The sequence below is a fragment of the Pelodiscus sinensis genome, chromosome 8 (assembly GCF_049634645.1).
Source record: "Pelodiscus sinensis isolate JC-2024 chromosome 8, ASM4963464v1, whole genome shotgun sequence".
NCBI classification, from domain to species: domain Eukaryota; kingdom Metazoa; phylum Chordata; order Testudines; family Trionychidae; genus Pelodiscus; species Pelodiscus sinensis.
The window spans coordinates 13,389,458-13,410,161 of record NC_134718.1 but is presented as its reverse complement, the minus strand read 5'-3'; the positions used below and the strand labels follow the sequence as shown (position 1 = coordinate 13,410,161).

At 40.4% G+C, this 20,704-nt stretch overlaps 1 protein-coding gene across 4 annotated transcripts in view; it reads right to left on the bottom strand.

Annotated features, from left to right (window-relative positions):
* The window catches only part of CSGALNACT2 (chondroitin sulfate N-acetylgalactosaminyltransferase 2), a 66,588-nt gene that overhangs the window by 1,645 nt on the left and 44,239 nt on the right, over nucleotides 1-20,704 (bottom strand). For all 4 annotated transcript variants that reach the window (XM_075934776.1, XM_075934778.1, XM_075934777.1 and 1 more), the window contains 5 exons: nucleotides 9,641-9,857; nucleotides 8,287-8,388; nucleotides 6,760-6,938; nucleotides 4,635-4,729; nucleotides 2,712-2,793 (listed from right to left, as the gene is read on the bottom strand). In XM_075934776.1, the coding sequence (XP_075790891.1) occupies nucleotides 2,712-2,793; nucleotides 4,635-4,729; nucleotides 6,760-6,938; nucleotides 8,287-8,388; nucleotides 9,641-9,857 (675 nt within the window). The remainder of the gene's footprint in view (nucleotides 1-2,711; nucleotides 2,794-4,634; nucleotides 4,730-6,759; nucleotides 6,939-8,286; nucleotides 8,389-9,640; nucleotides 9,858-20,704) is intronic.

Sequence of the window (20,704 nt, the reverse complement as noted above, 5' to 3'; positions counted from 1 at the left end):
AGTAACTCAAAACATGCCATGTGGCAGTGGAAATGCTTTCACCACTGAACGCAGATTCCTGGCATCACATAGATGACAGCAAGACTTCAAACTGGAATAATGTGGTCCATTCACATTGGCTACGTCTGGACTGGCATGATTTTGCGGAAATACTTTTAACGGAAAAGTTTTTCTGTTAAAAGTATTTCCGCAAAAGAGCGTCTAGATTGGCAAGGATGCTTTTGCGCAAAAGCATCCATGGCCAGTGTAGACGTGATTTTGCGCAAGAAAGCCCCAATCGCCATTTTAGCCATCAGGGCTTTTTTGCGCAAAACAATTCTTCCCTGTCTACACTGTCCCTCTTGCGCAAGTATTCTTGCGCAAGAAGGCTTATCCCTGAGTGGGAGCGGCAAAGTATTTGCGAAAGAAGCACTAAATTCTTACATTAGAACATCAGTGCTTTTGCGCAAATTCAAGCGGCCAGTGTAGACAGCTGGCAAGTTTTTGCACAAAAGCGTCCTCTTTTGCGCAAAATCTTGCCAGTCTAAACACACCCATTGTGTATAACATCTGGGATAGCTACTGCAGCTGTCCTCGTGAAAACTACTAAGGGGTTACCACTCTCTAACTTTTAGCAACTGCAAATAGGTGATCAAGCATCATGTGACCATCCAACTCTATGGACCTCAAACAAGTAACCAATGCACCAGTTTGAGAATCTCTTAATAAAAGAAATACATTCAGTCATGTTTCCAGCCAAAAGCACACTACTGAGCCAATATGCAGATGCGAAAAGCTAGAATTATATATTCTCTGTATCATCCAATACTCAACAAACATAAAGCAACAGCACTGCTATTAGAAATCAGTTTGGTTTAAAATTTGCATGTATCTATATCCAGGGCTCGCCAAGCCGCAGCAAGCCCCGCTCGCCAGCCCTGCTCACCAGCCATGGGCGAGGAGATTACATTAATTGTTGAGCCCTGTCTATAGCTATATAAATAGAGACATATAGATATAGATACACAGACGAAGCATGAGGCCAAGTACGAGATTTTCTTGGTGATTTACCGCAATCAATCAATCATGACTGACACTGAGACTACGTCTACACTATGACAGTTTTGCGGAAGAAGAAATGCAAATGAAGCGTTCATTTAAAAATCTCGCACTCTTATTTGCATATTCTCTTCCAATCCTTTTTGTGAAAGAGGTTTTTGCACACAAAAAAAAAGTGCGGTGTAGACGGGGACATTTTTAGGAAAAAAACTGTTTTGTGCAAGATCCTGTAAACATCATTATTTTAGGAATGAGGGATCTTGTGCAAAAGGGTTTTTTCCAAAAAAAAAAAAAAAAAAAAAAAAAAAAAAAAAAAAAAAAAAGGGCCCCATGTACACTGTGCTTTTTTCCACAAAACCTCTTCTGCAAAAAGGATTGGAAGAGAATATGCAAATGAGATTTGCATATGAGCACTTCATTTGCATTTCATTTTCCGCAAAACTGCCAGGCTATGTCTAGACTACATCCCTTTTTCGGAAAAGGGATGTAAATTAGACATACCGCAATTGCTAATGAAGCGGGGATTTAAATCTCCCATGCTTCATTAGCATAAAAATGGCTGCCGCTTTTTTTCGGCACGGAGCTTTGTCGGAGAAAAGCGCCAGTCTAGACTTTGATCTTTCGAAAAATAAAGCCTTTTCCGAAAGATCCCTTATCCCTTATTTCAAGAGGGATAAGGGATCTTTCGGAAAAGGCTTTATTTTTTGAAAGATCAGCATCTCGACTGGCGTTTTTCTCCGGCAAAGCTCCGTGCCGAAAAAAAGCGGCAGCCATTTTTATGCTAATGAAGCATGGGAGATTTAAATCCCTGCTTCATTAGCAATTGCGATACGTCTAATTTACATCCCTTTTCCAAAAAAGGAATGTAGTCTAGACGTAGCCCCATAGTGTAGATGTAGCCTAAGAGGAAAGCTATTTTCAAAATAAAATCATAAAACTTTGCTCAGTTCTAACACTGAGCCACAAGAGGGTGCCAGAGTATATATCACACTTTAAACAACAACAATATTAATGTCGCCATTTAATACTTATAAAAGTGCATATTAAGAGGAAATAATGGCTTTTTTAATAACAGATTAATAGGTACTACACATTTCAAATGCTTGGTGAATTGACTGTCAAAGTAACATGTTTGCAAGAAGTAAGATATTTTACTTCAATATCTTTAATGCTATTAGTGTAATGTTATTGACATTTATACATTGTTAAAACACTTGGGCTACGGCTATACTGTAGCCTTCTTCCTGAAAAGCTGATGCAAATGAAGCAAGGCATGAAATATTGCCGTGCTTCATCTGCATAATTAATTAGCCACTGCTTTTGTGCAAGACGGGGGTTTTGTGGAAAAAGGAGCCATCTACACAGCTCCCTTTTGCGCAAAAGCCTCTTGCACAAAATCAGCCACTAATTAATTATGCAAATGAAGCATGGCAATATTCCACGCCACACTTCATTTGCATAAGTTTTTCCGGAAGAAGGCTACAGTGTAGCCGTAGCTTTGAATAACACCCTAAAACCAGTCAAAGCAGAAATTTTCCATTTCCTGAGCTCTCCAGTCAGTAAGAAATTAACGTTTTAATTCGTTGAAATTACAGAAGACCGTAGAGAGTAATAGATGAGCTTTTGAACTCCCCTCACCAAAATTAACAGAAAAACACATAAATCCATCTTACCTACTGTCAGGAAATCTGTCCTATATTGACAAGTCATTCCAAAGCCAAAATCTCGCCAAAAGCCAGAATCCTTCTTGTGTACCTACAATTTTAAAATGAAAATTTTAGTTTTTACCCCCCGGTAAGACAGCTTGAAGCAAACTTTGTGGCTATATTTGATTTCAGGAGAATGTGTGTTTCTGATTATTTGCTTGACAGACTAGATAACTTTTGATATTTTTGTTTCATAGTGCATATACATACCGTTCCAATTATTGGTCATCTACCTCTAACATAAGGGCCTCATAAGGAATGACAGTCTAATATTACATTTAGATTACCCAGAAATTAGTCTCTTTCCTGCCTTTACTCTCTCTCCCCCACTCCCACCCCCAATCTCCAGTACAGCTTCCTACCTGTCTGCCAATGCCAAGGGGTCTAACTTTCATATTCATCTAGTCTCTTTAATTCCAACATGGCCTTTATTGGCACATTGGTCCCTTCCCTGGTCTCATGATACTTATGCAGAAATTCTGAAGTCTGACAACTAGGCAGATTTCTTGCAGTTTAAAGTCCATCTTTCTCTCAGCTAGAGCCCATCCTTCCTTAAAATTAAAAAAAAAAAAAAAAAAAAAAAAAGTATGACTACATCATTTCCCTTCTAAATGAGCATGGCCACCAATCTTTGTGGGCTCACTTTACAAAGTCTTCTTGTTGCTGCTTCTTTCCTATCTCATAAACCCACCTCCTTTACTCAGAGTCCCCATTATTCAACCCTTGTGTGTGCTTTGGTCATCTCTTATGTACGTTGCTCTCTGATGTCCAAGCTTACTGCTTCTCACTCTTTCTTTCCTCTCCCAGTCTGGCTAGAGTTCTGTTAACAAGCAGTTTTCCACTCAGGGCATGGTACCCGTTTTTCAAGTCTATCTACTGGCTTCGTACCTTAGCTCATCAGTCCAGGCCTTTTGTAGTGCACTGGAAGAAGTACATAAAGTACATCTACATTTTGGTCTTCCATGTATCAGTAGCCTCCCACTTTTGTTCTTTCACTCCAGTCTCCTTGGGCTTTACTTCTCCCAACCTGGACACTTTGTGCATCACATAAATTGGCCTTTACTCTGGAAACAGTTACCTAATCTCCATCCAACAGGCTCTGCTTTCCTTGCCTTCCCTAATAACTACAACACCTGTCTCCCAAATGATTGTCCTAGGTTTATTGTATTCAGACTGCAAGCTCTTAGGGGAGGCGGTATTTCCTGTTTGTAAGGCACAATGTAAATAAATGGCACTAAATACATGTTTCTCATGGGATGTTGGGTGTGTATATAGGGAGGGGGGTTAAAACTGCCCTTCACAGAAGGCAGCCAGAAGCCCAGTGCTTATGTCAATGTGTTAGGTATGGGTGGCAGACAGCACATGCAGTACGTCTTTCTCCTCTCCCCTGCTAAACTGCTAAGATAGACAGTACCATGCATCTGATTACCATTCAGCAGTTAGCATTGTAGGCCCACTGCTGAGTGGAGCCCATGTGGCACCTTCCAAAGAAGAGGAGGAAGAGCTAGTCCTCAGTGTCCTTCTTTCATCTGCCCGACAACAGCGAGAGACTCCGCATGCTTCATTACTCCAGGAGATTACCTTCAGCAACTGCCATTTGGTGTAGTAGTTCTGTTCTCATTGTATTGTGGGCACTGTTTATGCTTGGTTGTACCAAACTCTGTGTAGAAAGATATATGTTTCCAGAACTCCTGGAGTTTTAGCACTTTCCATTACTATGTTTGTCTCCCAAGCTCTAATTCTTTTATGTCTAACCAATAAGGGAAAAAGTTCTATTTCTCATCATTGCCAATGTCTCTGGAAAGTATCTAGGATACCTTAGTTATCCTGCTACACTGAGCTGCCTCATTAAGATGTAGCACTACACTTCTTAAGAATCAAACCACTTACCAATTGGTGTTCCACGGGAGGTGGTACATCTTGGTTAGCGTAGACAATTGCAGGATTATAAAGGCTGAATACCACGGGATAGAAAACTTTCTTGCCTATGAAGTCAGAAGAACTTTGTTACATAGTGGGACATCTTTGTGAGAGGAAAAAGCAGCTGTGGAGTCTTTATTATTAAATCTATGTAATGAAAAAGGCATAGGCAGATGGCCCAGCTCCCATGATTTCCCTTTAGAGAGCCCACTAACATCTAGTAAGTGTGACATATAGAAAAGAAATGGTTTACAGTCTCCAATATGATGCTGTGCTAAGGTGGACATGGATCATAAGGCTTCCAGAGGTAGTAACAGAGTATGACTACTGAGAGGGACAGAGAGACCACCAAAATCAAACAGCAGTTTAAAAAGAAAGTTTAGGTAGGTGGAGTTTTAGAACCACCTCTTTGCTTGGTCAATATGGGTGGTTAATTCCTACTACAGCTCTTACAGTGTCAGTTATGTTAATTTTCGATATGCTGGGATACCAGTTTGCAGCTGACAGAACTCTTGCAGCTTTAGACAGGTCAGGGAGGTAGAGCAGGCTGTCCAGCATTCCACACTATGCCTGCCATAGAGTATTGGCTGGTACTGAGGAAAGCCACTGCATTATACTAGGAGTCTTCATGCACTGTTTCTCCACAGCCAGTGATCTAGGTTGGGAGAAGACCTCAAGTACTCATTACCTTGTGCAGGGCTCCTTTTCAGAGAGGCAGGTATTTGCCTAAGCTTTGCCTTCCCTGAAGGCTCAATTTAAGAGGGCCTTAAGACCAGGATCCAAAGCCATACTGAAGGCATGTGTGACCGTTACTGGTCCTCTGTCTCATCAAGACTCCACTTTCTTGAGCAGTATCCTTCCCTTCTCCCGGAACAGAGCAAAGCAGCAATGTGACTATATCCAGACTCCAGATGCCATGTGCAAAGAGCATCTTCCATTCCCATTCCCAGCAAATTTGACATGCCACTTCCATTAAGAGTAGAAATTAGCTCCAAGGCTGACTTTATGCTATGCTACTGTAAGCCATGCTAGTTCTGTAACAGCTCTCATGCTATTTAAATACTTGTATGGCCTTTCATCACCCTAGTATGCAAGTGCTGAGGCAAAGAGGAAAGAGAAAGTGAGCTCAAGCCAAATGTACTTTTCCTTAGGAGAAGTACCTTAGGGCATTCAAGGAATAAAAAAAAAAAAGTATTCGGCATGCATAAATGTGTAATGAGTAAAATTTCTTTTGTACCAGCCAGCTAGCTAGCTTGCAATTGGCTCACAGAAGCCTTGAACTTCTCTACAAGAGTTTGTAACAAACAGAGAAGTTTCATATGGTTGTGACAGCAGAGACTGGAAGATTGAGTTTAAGTATGTGAGACATGAACTCCTAAATTATAACTGCAGCACATGCTTTGTGGCCTTAAGGCAAGTCACTTTACTGCCATGTTTTGGCAGGAAAGTTGTGATAATACTTATCCTGTATGAAGGCTGTGGGGACTAAATGCTGCAGATAAAATGTTTTACAATGCTTTATAAGATGTGGAGCTTAATATAAAGGCTCGGGTTTATAGCAAGCACTGATGGTTGAAAACATACAACAGTTATAGCTAAATTCAATTCCTTTTAGAACTGTTCTTGACTTTGTTGGACTCTTTTCAGAATGAGTATTTCCCATATGGTCTCTGCTCTGAGAGGACTTTTTATTTTTAAACCAATGTAGAAATGCTCCAACTGAAAGACTTTTTTAAACTTGGCTTTTTGTAGATTCTAGATAAAAACCTGTGTTTTTATTGTACACAAATTTTAGTTTATATTTTAAATTTGATGTTTCTAAGGATATGACAAGAACTCACATTTTAAGGTATAAGCACAGTTAGGATAAGGTTCCTGCTCTTAGCTTTCTATTGGAGTGCTAGATTTCTCAGCCTTAATATTGCACTCACACTAGTAATTTTGTGCACAGAATTATTTTTCCTTCCTAGAGCTATAGGCTATCAAAATTACTCCACTGTTAGCATTAGTCATCATCGGTGTTCTCATCAGGTGGTTGTGAGCCCAAATTCAGAAGGTAAAATTCCCCCCCTTCAGTGACTTAACAGACTTTTACCTGGTTCAGCATTCAAGCGGCAACTGTTAAGGAACTCAGCTGTGAAATAGATATCAACATCGCAGAAGAACATTAACACTTCGCCTTTCTCCCAGGCTCTGGCACCCATGTCTAGTCCTCGTCCACGATTAAATTCCTCGTTCAAAGACACCAGTGTGTAATTGTGAAAATTAGTTTCTCTAAAGAAAAAAAAGTGAAAATGTAAATACAGGGGTGTGGCTAAAAGGACATTTATGGTGCTATAAATTAGTTCTGGACAGTTATTTAAAACATCTAATGATCTCAGCCTTACTGTTTCTCTAATTCATCTTTGGGGAAAACATGCCTGCAGTATTAAGCATTCATGATGTTTAATAATGCAGCCTACAAGTTGCAGAGACACAGATCTGATCCTTGCCACCATTATCCATGCAGTAACATTTCAAATGGAAACTCTGAGCTACTCATCCTGCTATAATTCCAGAAGCAGCTATGGATAGAAAGGCACTTGTAAGTTGTCACAAACTGAGCATTCTGGAGGTGGGATTCAGTGGCAACACCACACTGGGAAATCAAAGCTACAGCACTGACTGCCACAAGCGAGGCAATAAGCTGCAAAACATCCATATCTTAATGCCATCACTGACCACCAGCCTCACTCCCACATTGCGCAGAGGGAATGCTGGAAAACAGCCATGCAGAAGCACACAAGAAACATATCCCAGGGGAAAATGAGCAAATGCTGCCAAGCTCTATCTGGAATCTCTCAAAGTATATGTTGGAAACATCTGTGAACAATATTGTCTAACCTAGAAAGGGACTCGCTGAGTCAACAAAACCTAGTCTGAAACAGATCACTCATCTGTGAAGAAAGTGGAGGGGCCTCAACGAAGGAAAAACTGAGTTTCCAGACAGTCATCAACACTGATGGCCCCATGACACAAATTCTGCTGTGAAGCTTTGAAGGTGAAGCAATGGAGGAAAACAAACACTGATCAGCTTCTCGTGCATCAAGTATGGTGCCACTTCAAGGCATCTGCACTATACCTCTGCTCAATAGGTTTCATCATTTGTTTACAAAGTGGTCTGTGGAAAGTTATGCGCAAGTAGGGGACAAACTGGGGTCATCATATTAATGGATGGGAACAAAAGATGAACTGCTCAGGTGAACAGATTCAGTACCCCTCTGGCAGCCATTTCTACTCACTATCATTAAATGAAATCAGTTACCATTATTTGGACACACAAGTAGCATATTGATCCCTAATTCTACCTTTTTACAATTTAATTTTCCAGTCAGACCTCTCAGCTATGCCTTAAGCATATTCAAGTCATCACCCCACAAAAATATTGTCACTAGACACTAACAACAACAAAGAATGCCAAGAAGAATCACACGTATGAACATACTGTAAGAAAATAAAAAATATCATTTCAGCTGGGACTGACTCATGAAATTCTTCTTCACTATTATTTTTGATTTTTTTTAAACTGTGCAATATACCTCACTTATATTTCAGAAACTTCTATTTGGACTCGCTCACTTACCGGGCAACGGACTCTAGGATACTCCTGACTTCAGATAGCCCGTCCTGGCCAAAGTATACCACTGTTAAGTGAATCCGCTTGTCCTGATGAATACACACATCCCTATAATAAAGATGAGTTAATGAGTTAATATTCATTGTTATATTTTAGCAATGGTCCTCTCTTGTTGCTAAATTCAGAACATTTAAGTGTAGGAAAATAATTTGCCTATACAAACTTTTTGACTAACTACTCTACATAAAGCAATCTTGTGTCACATGCAGCTAGTGTATATGGCATATTGCTTTATAAATCACCTCTTGTTAACTAAAACCCAATTCTGAGAAGTTATTCACTGCTGTTATTCACTAACGTGAAATGTTTACATTAACCACGCTGCAAAAATGTTTTAAAGACTTCAAAGTAATTTGCAGCTTTTATAATTAGATAGAAATGAATTTTCCTGAGCCACATCTTTCAGATTCAAAGAGGTCTTCCAACATCTGCATCTTATTCCTGGTGGCTCTAAAGCTAACAGTACTAGAGATATAATAAGATAACTGTTTACACAGTTAACCAATAAACTTGGTCTATCAAGGGGGCTACGTCTACACTGGCCCCTTTTCCGAAAGGGGCATGCTAATTTTAAACTTCAGAATAGGGAAATCCACGGGGGATTTAAATATCCCCCGCGGGATTTAAATAAAGATGTCCGCTGCTTTTTTCCGGCTTGTAGATAAGCCGGAAAAGAGCGTCTAGACTGGCCCGATCCTCCGGAATAAAGCCCTATTCCGGAGGATCTCTTATTCCTACTTCAAAGATGTGGCTCAGGAAAATTCATTTCTATTATAAAAGCTGCAAATTACTTTGAAGTCTTTAAAACATTTTTGCAGCGTGGCTTCTAATCCGAACTAGCCAGTCCATGCCGCGTGTAGGTGCGCGGCACGGGGTCCAAACTAGCCGGCATTTAAAAATGGCGCCGGCTGGCTTCATGCAAATGAAGCCCGGGAAATTCAAATCCCGGGCTTCATTTGCAACTGCGGATGACTACATTACCCCCGCTAATTCGAACTAGCGGGGTAGTGTAGACATACCCTCAGTTACCTTGATGGGTTAAATGTAGGCTCCCGCCTTGCTTCCGGCAGCAGGGATGCACTGGGAGCCGGCTTAAGAGCGGTTACACGGTTACCCAATTACCAGCTTTTTAACATCCCTATACAGTACACTGACCAAGATTATCATGTCATTAAGCCTCTGATCTCCAGTGGCCCAGCCGTTCTTTAACTACTCTGAAATCCCAGCTGTTCAAGTATTTGGTTCATGTGTTATTGTAAGGAAAATATACACAGTTCAATCTAGAATAGGAAGCACTTACCTAAAATTTTGCATAAACTGTGCAAATGCCTCAGTTCTTCCAGCAAGAGGGACAATAATATTAATCACTGATCTGGAAATGTCAACTGTTTCACTCTTGACTTTCATGAGGGGTCCAAATGGTCGGAATAGCGTGACATGTCTGTATTCCATAACGTCTGTCTTCTTATAATACAATTCATACTGCGTTCCCTTATCTCTCTCTGTACGATAATAACCTGAAGTCATAGAAGGAATTTATAAAGTCAAAAACATGACATTCAGTGAGATGTAAGCTACAGATGCACCACTTGATTTTTATCCAATTATAAAACAGTATAAAAAATAAGCTAGTGGAAAGTGCTTTTTGCTTATTCAGAAAAAAGAAAGCTTTAGGGTTTTCAGCCAAAAGAAACAAAACAATTCTAAGAAAGCCTAAAAAAAAATGTATCAAAACCAGATATTTCCCAAAGAAACGTCTGTTTTGACAAAAAAAAAGCCACTCTTACTGGGAGAATGGGTATTTCAAACATAAAATTTTGACCAGCTCTACTTAAAAAAAAAAAAAAAAAAAAAAAAAGCAAACAACTATTTGGAGGTACCAAATCAACTGATGTTTTGGAATCACTGCTGTGGTCATTATGAATAAGGCCGACTATAACCAGGAGGCAACCAGACAACTCTCGAACACCACATTTTACAAACCTCTCCCCTCTGACCCCACCTTGGAATACCAAAAGAAACTACACTGTCTCCTTAAAAGCCTCCCCACAGCTACTCGGGAACAAATCCACACAGAATCACCTTCTGACCCCCGACCAGGATTGTTCTATCTACTTCCCAAGATCCATAAACCGGGGCACCCCGGACGTCCCATCATCTCTGGTATTGGCACGCTCACTACTGGTCTATCCAGCTATGTAGACACTCTTCTCAAACCCTTCGTAACCAATACCCCCAGCTATCTCTGAGACACTACTGACTTCCTAAGGAAACTACAAAACATCGATAACCTCCCCAATAATACCATCCTTGCCACCATGGATGTAGAAGCTCTATATACCAACATCCCACATGAAGACGGATTACAAGCAATTAGAAACACTATCCCAGAGGACACTACTGCCAACCTGATAGCAGACCTATGTAACTTTGTTCTCACCCACAATTATTTCCAGTTTGAGAACAACTTATACCTCCAGATCAGCGGCACAGCCATGGGTACACGCATGGCCCCACAGTATGCTAACATCTTTATGGCTGACCTAGAACAACGTTTCCTCAACTCCCGTCCCCTTTCACCCTCCTCTACCTACGGTACATCGATGACATCTTTATGATCTGGACGCATGGCCAAGAAACACTGGAGATATGCCACAGAGATTTCAACAACCTACACCCCACCATCAACCTCAGCCTGGACCATTCTACACGAGAGATCCACTTCCTGGACACCACCGTACAAATCAACAATGGAAAATTAGACACCACTCTCTACAGAAAACCCACCGACTCATACAGTTACCTACATGCATCCAGCTCCCATCCAGAACACACCACACGATCCATCGTCTATAGCCAAGCCCTTCGATACAACCGCATCTGCTCTAATCCCACTGACAGAGACCAGAAGCTTCAGGATCTCTACCAAGCATTTATAAATCTCAACTACCCACCCAGAGAAATAAAAAAGCAAATTGAAAGAGCCAGACGAATACCTAGAAACCATCTACTTCAAGACAGACCCAAGAAAACCAACAATAGAACACCACTTGTCATCACCTACAACCCCCAACTTAAACCTGTCCAACACATTATCAATAAACTACAGCCTATATTGGAACAGGATACCATACTCAAAGAGGCTCTGGGAGACAGACCCATAGTCTCCTATAGACAACCACCTAACCTCAAGATGATTCTTACCAACCACCACAGGACATACCACACTAATACCAACCCTGATACCTTCCCTTGCAACAAACCCCGTTGCCAGCTTTGTCCACATATTTATTCTGCTGATACCATTATTGGACCTAACCAAGTGAGTTATAAGATCAAGAACACATATTCCTGCGCATCCAGAAATATAATCTATGCTATCATGTGCCGAAAGTGTCCGTCTGCTATGTACATTGGACAAACGTCTCAGACACTTCGCCAAAGGATTAATGCCCACAAAACAGATATCAGACAAGATCACAAAGAAAAAACAGTTTCTTGCCATTTTAACCAAAAAGGTCACTCTCTCAATGACTTAACCACCTGCATTCTGCTACAAAGACCTTTTACATCTGCACTTGAAAGGGAATCCTCTGAACTGTCATTCATGTTAAAATTCGACACTTTCCAAAAAGGACTCAACAAACACTTGAACTATCTCACCCATTACCAAGATAGTTTCCCCAATTATCACCTCTAATACCATTAACTCACAAACATCCCACTCTCCCTACCTCTAATATCATCAATTCACAGACACTTACCTTCCTTCCTCCCCCCCCCCCCCCCCGCATACCCCTCCTGTTCTGCAATGTGATTTGTCCTTTTCATATTTGTTCATTTTTTTTAATTGTATCCTTTGGTATATATGGTTGTGACTACTTTCTTCCACTATTTGATCTGAGGAAGTGGGTCTGGCCCACGAAAGCTCATCATCTAATAAACCATCTTGTTAGTCTTTAAAGTGCTACATTGTCCTGCATTTTGCTTCAGCTACCCCAGACTAACACGGCTACATTTCTATCACTGATCAAGTATGTAATGCCTATGAGAAACAGTTAAACTATAATGGTTGAAAACAACAGCTTAGTTCAGCCAGAAGAGACCACAGGACCTCCGAATTTTTATTAAGAGTAATGAGGAAGTAAAGGACACTGGCAGGATGACTAAAGGAAAGGAGGATACTGAAGTCAGAACTACTAACATCCAGGGTGGAAACTAAACTCAATCAGCTTAACAGGAACAAATTGGAGCAGAGGACAATCTTCATGAACATTAAAGAAACTGACACATGAAGCAAGGATTTTTAATGAGTCTGTACACCAGGAGGGTCATGCTATGATTGGAGGATTCCAAATTCAGTACTTAAATATAAGAAAGGGAATAAAATAATCAGGGGATCTAAACACCCACTAGTTTGAGCTCAATTACATGCAAGATTTTACAACAAGTTTTAAAAGAGTAATTAAAGAAAGAGGTAATAATTAAGAGGGTTTCTGGTCTGCCAGCACATGTTTAAGTAATACAGGATGGTCTTTAATAATTGTTAAAGTTGTATCTTGAGCTGCCATGAACTCGCCATTGTGTTGTCTGATAAGTAGGGGTGTAAACTTTGCCCTAAGCAGCCTACCTATCTGAAGAAAAAATGCAAGTGAGCCTCTGAGTGGTCACCCTTTAGTAGCTTACATGTAAGGACTGTCAAGAAACAATACTGGCGCAAGTAGCCTCAGTAATTCTAACACACTGTCTGGGGTGGACCAGAACTAGTTCCAACAGGGTTGGTCAGACACCAAAGTCTTACAGACACAGGAGGATTTGAACTTTCTAAGACTGTCAGTTCTTTTCCTGTAACTAAAAAGAACACCTGCTTAACTTAACTTGTAGTGAAGTCTCAGATACAATGAGACTAAAATTCTCTTAATTCTTTATTCCAACTGCTAAACACTTCAAGAAGGCTGTGTGTCCATCTCCGTTGTCATAGATTCCAAAATGGGATGGGCAGGTGTCTGAAACCCAGGAGACCTGCTGGATAATAAGTGCTTGAAAAATGGTCTCTATTCAAAAGTTCCTAAACAGGATGTACTAGGGATGTTCAAAATGTGTTTATTCAGGTAAACATGTAACTGCCAAAAGGCTGGCATGTCCAGAAAAGGGCATTAACACCCCCCAATGCATCACAGCAGCAATAAAAACCAACTAGTCGTCCAATTTGAAGATCAGGAAATATATACGCTTTTGACAGACAAAACTACAGTGCAAAGAATCTGCATGTTCATCTCTGCAGACTACTTTCAGTAGAATAGACTAGTGAAGGTGAGGAGCAGAGCGCGGAAAACAAAATATTTTTAGAATGGAGGTATGCCAATGATGATACTCAAATGCATCCTAAAGGATCAGAGAAGAACAAAGGTAAAGCTAGTTACTCATATATATGGTGGTGACAAAAGAATTGCTGATGTACAACTTTATTTTAAATCCTTTTTTTCAAATCCAAACAGACAAGTCAGTAAGTTGCACTTGTGATACCTAGCGTTTTTCTGAAAATAGCAGGTTTTACCAGTTTTGTGCCATTAAACAAACCTGTACATCCCACTCTCAAATGCACTGCAGTTAGAGCTTTGTTCTTGGGATGAACAGAAGGAAAATTCTTCAGTTTCAAAACTATGCAAAAGCTACAATGCTTCACTGAATTCTACACCATTACATTTTCTGATTTTTCTCAAGAGCAAGAGGGAGAGGCAGAGAAGAATTAAGGATGAAGCAATCTAAAAAAATCAAAATCAAATAGAGAAAAAAAGACACTCCTTCCCAAAAGCTTAAACAACCTCCTGCTTCAGTTTCAGTTGTAAAAACTTTCTATCCTCGAATATACGGTTAATTGGTTATGTATCTCTGAAAGATGGAATATACTAGATCAAATAAGATTAATACAGCACTTCTGTAAATAGCTTGATCACAACAGCATAATCAAATACAAAACTATGATTGCATATTAGATCTCACATATCAGTATGTCACTTGCAAAACACACTGTATTCGGTCTCTACAGAGAAGGAAAAGCTATGTTTACGTGCAACACAGGAACATTTTGAAAAATTAGCAGCTATAAACTCCTTTACAACCATGAATTAATCTCCCTCCTTCCTGCCCTCCCCACAAAACCCATCATTTTGTATTTACTGCTGCTTAAGTAGTTTACTGGTTAAGAAAGAAGTTGGTGAACCAGAATAAGCGATCATATTTTCTATAGGTTCTCACATCATATTCTGCCAATAGTTCACACCCCCGTTCTTAAATATTATTTTGTATGCCACCTAAAAACTAGAATCCCCAGCTTTTAAAATTGTACACAGTATGGCTGTAGAGGCCAAGGCAAATTTTGGATTTGAAAAGCAAAAGCCTAAGACTAGGTCTGCACTAGCAAATACAAAGCACTGGCAATTACAGCACTGCTCACAGAGTGTTGCAGGGAAACAACTATTGTGTGTCAAAACTGTGCTCCTTATGATGGTGGAGCATGTCCACATTAGCAGCACTTTCAGTGCCACAAATAGCAGTGCATTGTGGTAGCTGTAGGAAGTAGGTATGTTAGATAGCAGGTAATGGAAAAGTCGACTAACTGGAAGGAATTTTATCGGTTAGTTGACTATTCTATAGTCCCCGTGGGTGGGGCCAGCAGCCAGTGTGCTCTGGTGCCATCCCCAGGGAGCACTCTGGCACCCCGTGCCGCTGCTTTTATATCAGAGGCAGCAGCAGCAGGTGGTGCCACACGGGAGCCAGTTTAAAAACCAGCTTCCCTCGCAGACTGGCTGCCTGCTGCCTCAGACTTAGAGGCAGCAGTGCGGGATGGCAGGCGCCCCTCTCCCCGGGGAATCTGGGCTCCCCACGGACAGAGGCTGCTGGGGGGGGGGAGGGAACGGGTTAGGGTTAGCAGCCTCTGTCCGTGGTGGCCCAGGGACCAACCTCTATCTGTAGTGAAAACAGGGGCTGCTCCACAGGATGCCTCCCCTATCCCCCACGGGCTGCTTCATGGCACCTCTCCCTCCCTGCTCTCCTACCTCTGATGGAGGCAGCAGTGAAGGGGGGGAGGCGGCACCACCGAGCTGATGCTGGGGGGAAACAGCTTTTAAGTCCGCTCCCCCCCCATTGGCTCCTGCTTTCCCCCCATCCCACCTTGCTGCCTCTGATAAAGAGGCAGAAAGGGGGGAAGGAAATACAAGTAGTCGATTAGCTTAACCGATAAGCCTAAGCTTACCAGTTAATTGTCTAGTTGACTACTCATTCACATCCCTAGTGGGAAGGGTCTACAGCATCACATGATGCAGGTTTCTCAGTCCTGTTGCTCCATGGTCATCCTACTACATTGACAGCTGCTTTTCTGCAGAAGTCTAGGAGAAAGGAGTGGGGTGCGGAGAATATGACAGGGAATGCCCTTTGGAAGCCCTTTGTGTGGCTGAAAGATTTGTTGTTTGTGATCCAATACCCATAAAGTAATTCTACTATTTATATCAAATCAACAGTGCTCTGGTGCTTCTCTCATCCCTAGCCTCTGTAGTTAGTGTGCTTAGATGGTACGTGATTTCAGAAGCTCTTATTCATGTAAGGCCTTGCCTATACTTACTGGAAGATAAGACGCTCCAGAGACTGATCTTCCAGGATCTGATTTAGCGGGTCTAGTAAGGACCTGCTAAATTGAATGCTGAGGATGCCCATATCAATCCCCATCATGAGGAACAAGGGATGTCAATGGGAAAATTCCTCCCATCGACATCACGCAGTGGGGCCATCTCAGAACTTGGGTTTAATGTACATCAATTCCACACATGCAATTATCATAGCTGGAGTTGCATATCTTAAATTGAATGTCTTCTCCAATCTACACTTGGCCTGAGATATATATGCTTTATTTTTCTTAAGAATGTTGCCCACACCAAGAGTTCACTCTGTCAAATCTAGAAGCCATCAGATATTCTAGACAATTAAATGAGGGGGGTGACAGAAGAAATTCAATCTAAAATACAAGTGCCGCTATCAACTTTCAGATGAAAAAATTAACAGGTTCAATCAGGTTGTATTATCTTACTTATTACTTTGGCAAGTCATTATTAATAATTCTATGTCTTTGGGAGATACAAAATAAACACGTATTTGAAACAGTCCTACCAAACTGCAGCAGGGTTTTCTGGTGGTTATCGCCAGCAAAGCAGGATGATTATTTCTCTACCTAAAGTTACCTGGAGCACTCAACGTGGAATTTTACAGTTTCAATGTATATATACATAATCAGCACTTTCCTCTTATCTTTCTGTTTTCCTTATCTGGCATGGTCAATAGCAAATATGCCATGAACTGTTGCTGAACATAAGTGCACACTCAGTGACATGACCAAACATCTCTAAAAACCATTTACAGTAGACTTCCAATAATCCGGAACCTATGGGACCTAGGTGGTGCCGAATTATCAGATATGCCGGACTATTAGGAGGTACTATAAGATGGTTTTATATATATATATATATATATACACTGTATACATTATATACTGTATATAAAGTGTTCTTAACCCTTTTTATTGTACTTCCTGTATACAGTATACTGTAATATTTTAGTTTTTTAAAGCCTTTTTTACCCTTTTTGCTCAGTTCAGCTGCTGCCGCTGTTACCTTGTGACTCATTTTTTGCTGAAGCTCACTCACTAGGCTCTTGCCATTTTGATGCTGGACTATCAGGAGTGCCGGACTATTGGATGCCGGACTATTGGAGTTTTACTGTACCTTGCTTTAGAAAATAGACTTCAAGCTAACTGCTCTATTGAATAGGATGCTTGATTCAGACATGGAAGGCATGACAAGATGGAGAACATGAAATGCTAGAACACCCCAGCAGAATCATACCAGACAACTAAAGGAATAGCAAAATGCAGAAAACAGGAGTTGGAAAAGGAGAGTAGCATCAAGGCATCTGTATTGTGTTTGGTAAGTAACAAGGCTTCTCTGAGGAGCTTTAACGACCATATGATTAGCCCCACTGGAAATCCACACTACACCAATTCATTAACTATATATTTCATTATAGTGTAATGTACTATTTGCGCACACGCATACACACCACCTTGTAAGGAGGACAATGACATGTCTACATGGGAACACTCGGCAAAATTACACAAAATTAACTAAAGGGATCAATTTAAAAAGAATTTTTAAAGTGCATTACAGCTGTGTGGATGAGCTCATTCAGAAATAAAGTGGCCTTAGTTTAATTCCCTTTGGAAGTGAATTGAACCGGCCTTCATTCACTTCACCTTAACTAAGAATGACAGTGTTCACAAGGCTTAATGAGCTTTTAGCTAATACATTTTAAGTTCAACTCTTAATTAAAATGACTGCTCCTGAGTGTTGCCATGTGGATAGGCCCCAAGATAGAACAGGAATTCAGATGTCTCAGTTATAAAAAATTATGATTGTTTTCATTTAATGATTATGTCCCATTCTCTCTCAGGTTTAGAAAAGCTAGGTATGAAAAAAATCAGTGCAAGTTCCAGGGTTGAGGAGAGAGAGAAGATGGTAGTAAGGGAGATGGAAGGACTGAACGTGAAACCTTAGAATTTGAAGCCTTATTTTCAACATAAACAGAAATGACAGAAAATATTTAGAATTAAAATGTCCACTATGTACACAACCACAAGCACACAAGAGGAATCAGGGCTAAAAATAAAAAAAAATAAAAAAAATCAAGTGATACTTCATAAACAGAACTTTAGAAAAAAATTAAGATAACTAAGAAAGAAGGGCTTGCAGACACAGGAAGTTATACCACCATAAACTCCCTGTTCAAGATGCAAAAGCCTATTTAACTGGTTAAACATTGTTTAACCGATCAAAGGGGAGGATGGGCAGGGGGCTGCTTCAGCCTGGCTGGAGCAGTCTGCCCACCCACTGTTGGGCTGTTGAAGTGCTCTCGCTCCACAGTAGGCAGGGGTTGCACTAGCTGGCCTGGGGCAGCCCCTGCTCTGCGGGGCAACCGGGCCCGCTGTGGACAAAAGCTGCTCTAGCCGCAATGCCCGAGCAGCCCTTGCCTGCAGTGGGCTAGGGTGCTCTGCACGCAGGGGCTGCTCCAGCATAGCAGACTGCTAACCCTGCTCTAACCCCCACTAGTTAAACATTCACATCACTATTCTCTGTGTGGGCACTTACTCCTGAGTAAAAGTGTCTTTTTCCTATTTAGTGTGTGTCGTTTTGGTATCATCATTCTTGTAAAGTTCCTTGCATAGACAAGTCTTAAGTTAAAAGACACCTGAATTTCTTTTAAATTCAGGGTGTCTAGTAAATCTTAGTAACACAATGGGGCTGAAACAGACAATACAAAGCCATTCTGTTTCCCTTAAAGAAATCAGTTCTATTGTTTTCAGATCTTCTATAGTATTGTTCCTCAGTCATCTGGGCCAAACTGCTTACATTTTAGTTGATGGTTCTAAATATCTCATTAGAATCTTAGAATTCAACTATTGTGGATATATCAGTTTAGGTGTCAAAATATTTTACTACAGACAGATCTTGACAGCCAATTTAAAGAAAGTAATTAAAAGTTTGCAGAGAAACCTTGTTATTGGGATATCACTTCTGAGCAGACATTAAGAGCATTTACTGTTACTTTAGGATAGTGAGATCTGACAGACATTTAAAATGTTCAGGCTTCAGCTGTTACAAGGAAGCACTGTATCTTCCAAATATAATGGCAGCAGCTTTCCAAGCAGGCTTCCATCAACAAAACGACAAGTTAAAAAGTCAAACAATGACACCCCGAAGGGGGGAAAATATTTAAAAAATAAAGTTTAGCTCTGGAATTTGAAGTCAAAACAGTTAATGCTCAAAGAAAAATTATCGTTAGTTGGCCAAAAAGTTTCTTAAACTCATTGATGCCATTTTCTCATGCTCATAAAACCATAGAATACGTATAAAAATCACCATCTCTGGCTGAAAAGAAACAGTGTTATATTACTGAGGCTAATGACTAACATACCCTAATAACCTACAGCACAAAAATATTTTCACTTAAGTACTGAATAATGGTTATGCGATTCCTGTAATCCAAGTCATAAGACCACAGAGGGAATGAGTTCAATTTCCAAAGAGAAAGAAGAGGTTCTTTAAAAGTAATTGTCCAGGGAATTACAATTTATCTAGGGTAGAGGGAATGGGAAGCATGAAACTTTGCTTCAGAAGGAACTATATCTGCTTGATTTCTTAAAAGTCTTTAGTCATTGGAAATGACTAATAGAAAAGCTGCAAAAACACACAGAAATCTACATGATATGTACAAGAGGAAAGCATCTGCACATTGTAGTAATTTAAAAGAAAAATCAGAGCTGTAAAATGACATTGTGAGAATGTCTGTCTCTAGGCAAACTGAAATACACTTTCAGGTAAAAAACTTAAGTCCAACACTGCATTGCCTGGCCTCAGAGCTACACTTGAGATGTATTTCCCCTTCCTACCCACCCCAGCTTCAATGTAACAAACTTTATTTGGAAGTTTCAATAAAGTACCGGTAAGGCAAAACATCACTTCACTATTCCATTAATGAGAAGCAGATTCATTTTAGAGCTGATTAAATCAGAAGCTAACTATTTCAAGGATGGCATAGCACTCATGTATGTATTTGCTTAACTACTTATCATACAACCTACTCAGATTATGGCATGCTTGAAAATACAAGATTTAGCTATAAAGCATTATATTCCTGTCTGACTTTTTCTGGAAATATGTACTGCATTTAATACTGTAAGACTGTATACAAAACCTTAATATTTCAATTAGAATTACAGTTTAGTAGAGTATCTTCAAGACTGAGTTATCGAGAAATAATGGCCACTGTACCTTTTTAGTACATCAGCCTTGAGAAAGCAATAATGCTCATATCTCAACGCTTGAGTGTTTTGAAGCTGAAATAGCATTCACCTTCTCTCATCATTCTCCTTACCTCTGGGAGTCAGAAAATTTAACAAATTACAGCATTTTAAAAATTATTTTTGCACAATCTGGTTTCAGTTTTGCATACCAGGGACCAGATCCCGAGCTACTTTAATTCTGCATAGATTCATTGACTAATGGAGCTGTTACCCTAAGATATATCTTCATGTGGCATAAAATGTATGTCTACACTAGCCCCCTCATTCGAACTAGGGAGGCTAATGTAGGCATTCGAAGTTGCAAATCAAGCCCGGGATTTAAATGACCCGCACTTGATTTGCATCTTCCCGGCCGGTCGCCTTTTTTGAAATTAACAAGTCCGGACTAACTGCCTGCATCTACACGTGGCAGGGAACCAGGCGTTTGATTTAAAGCCCCTAAATCGAACTAACTGT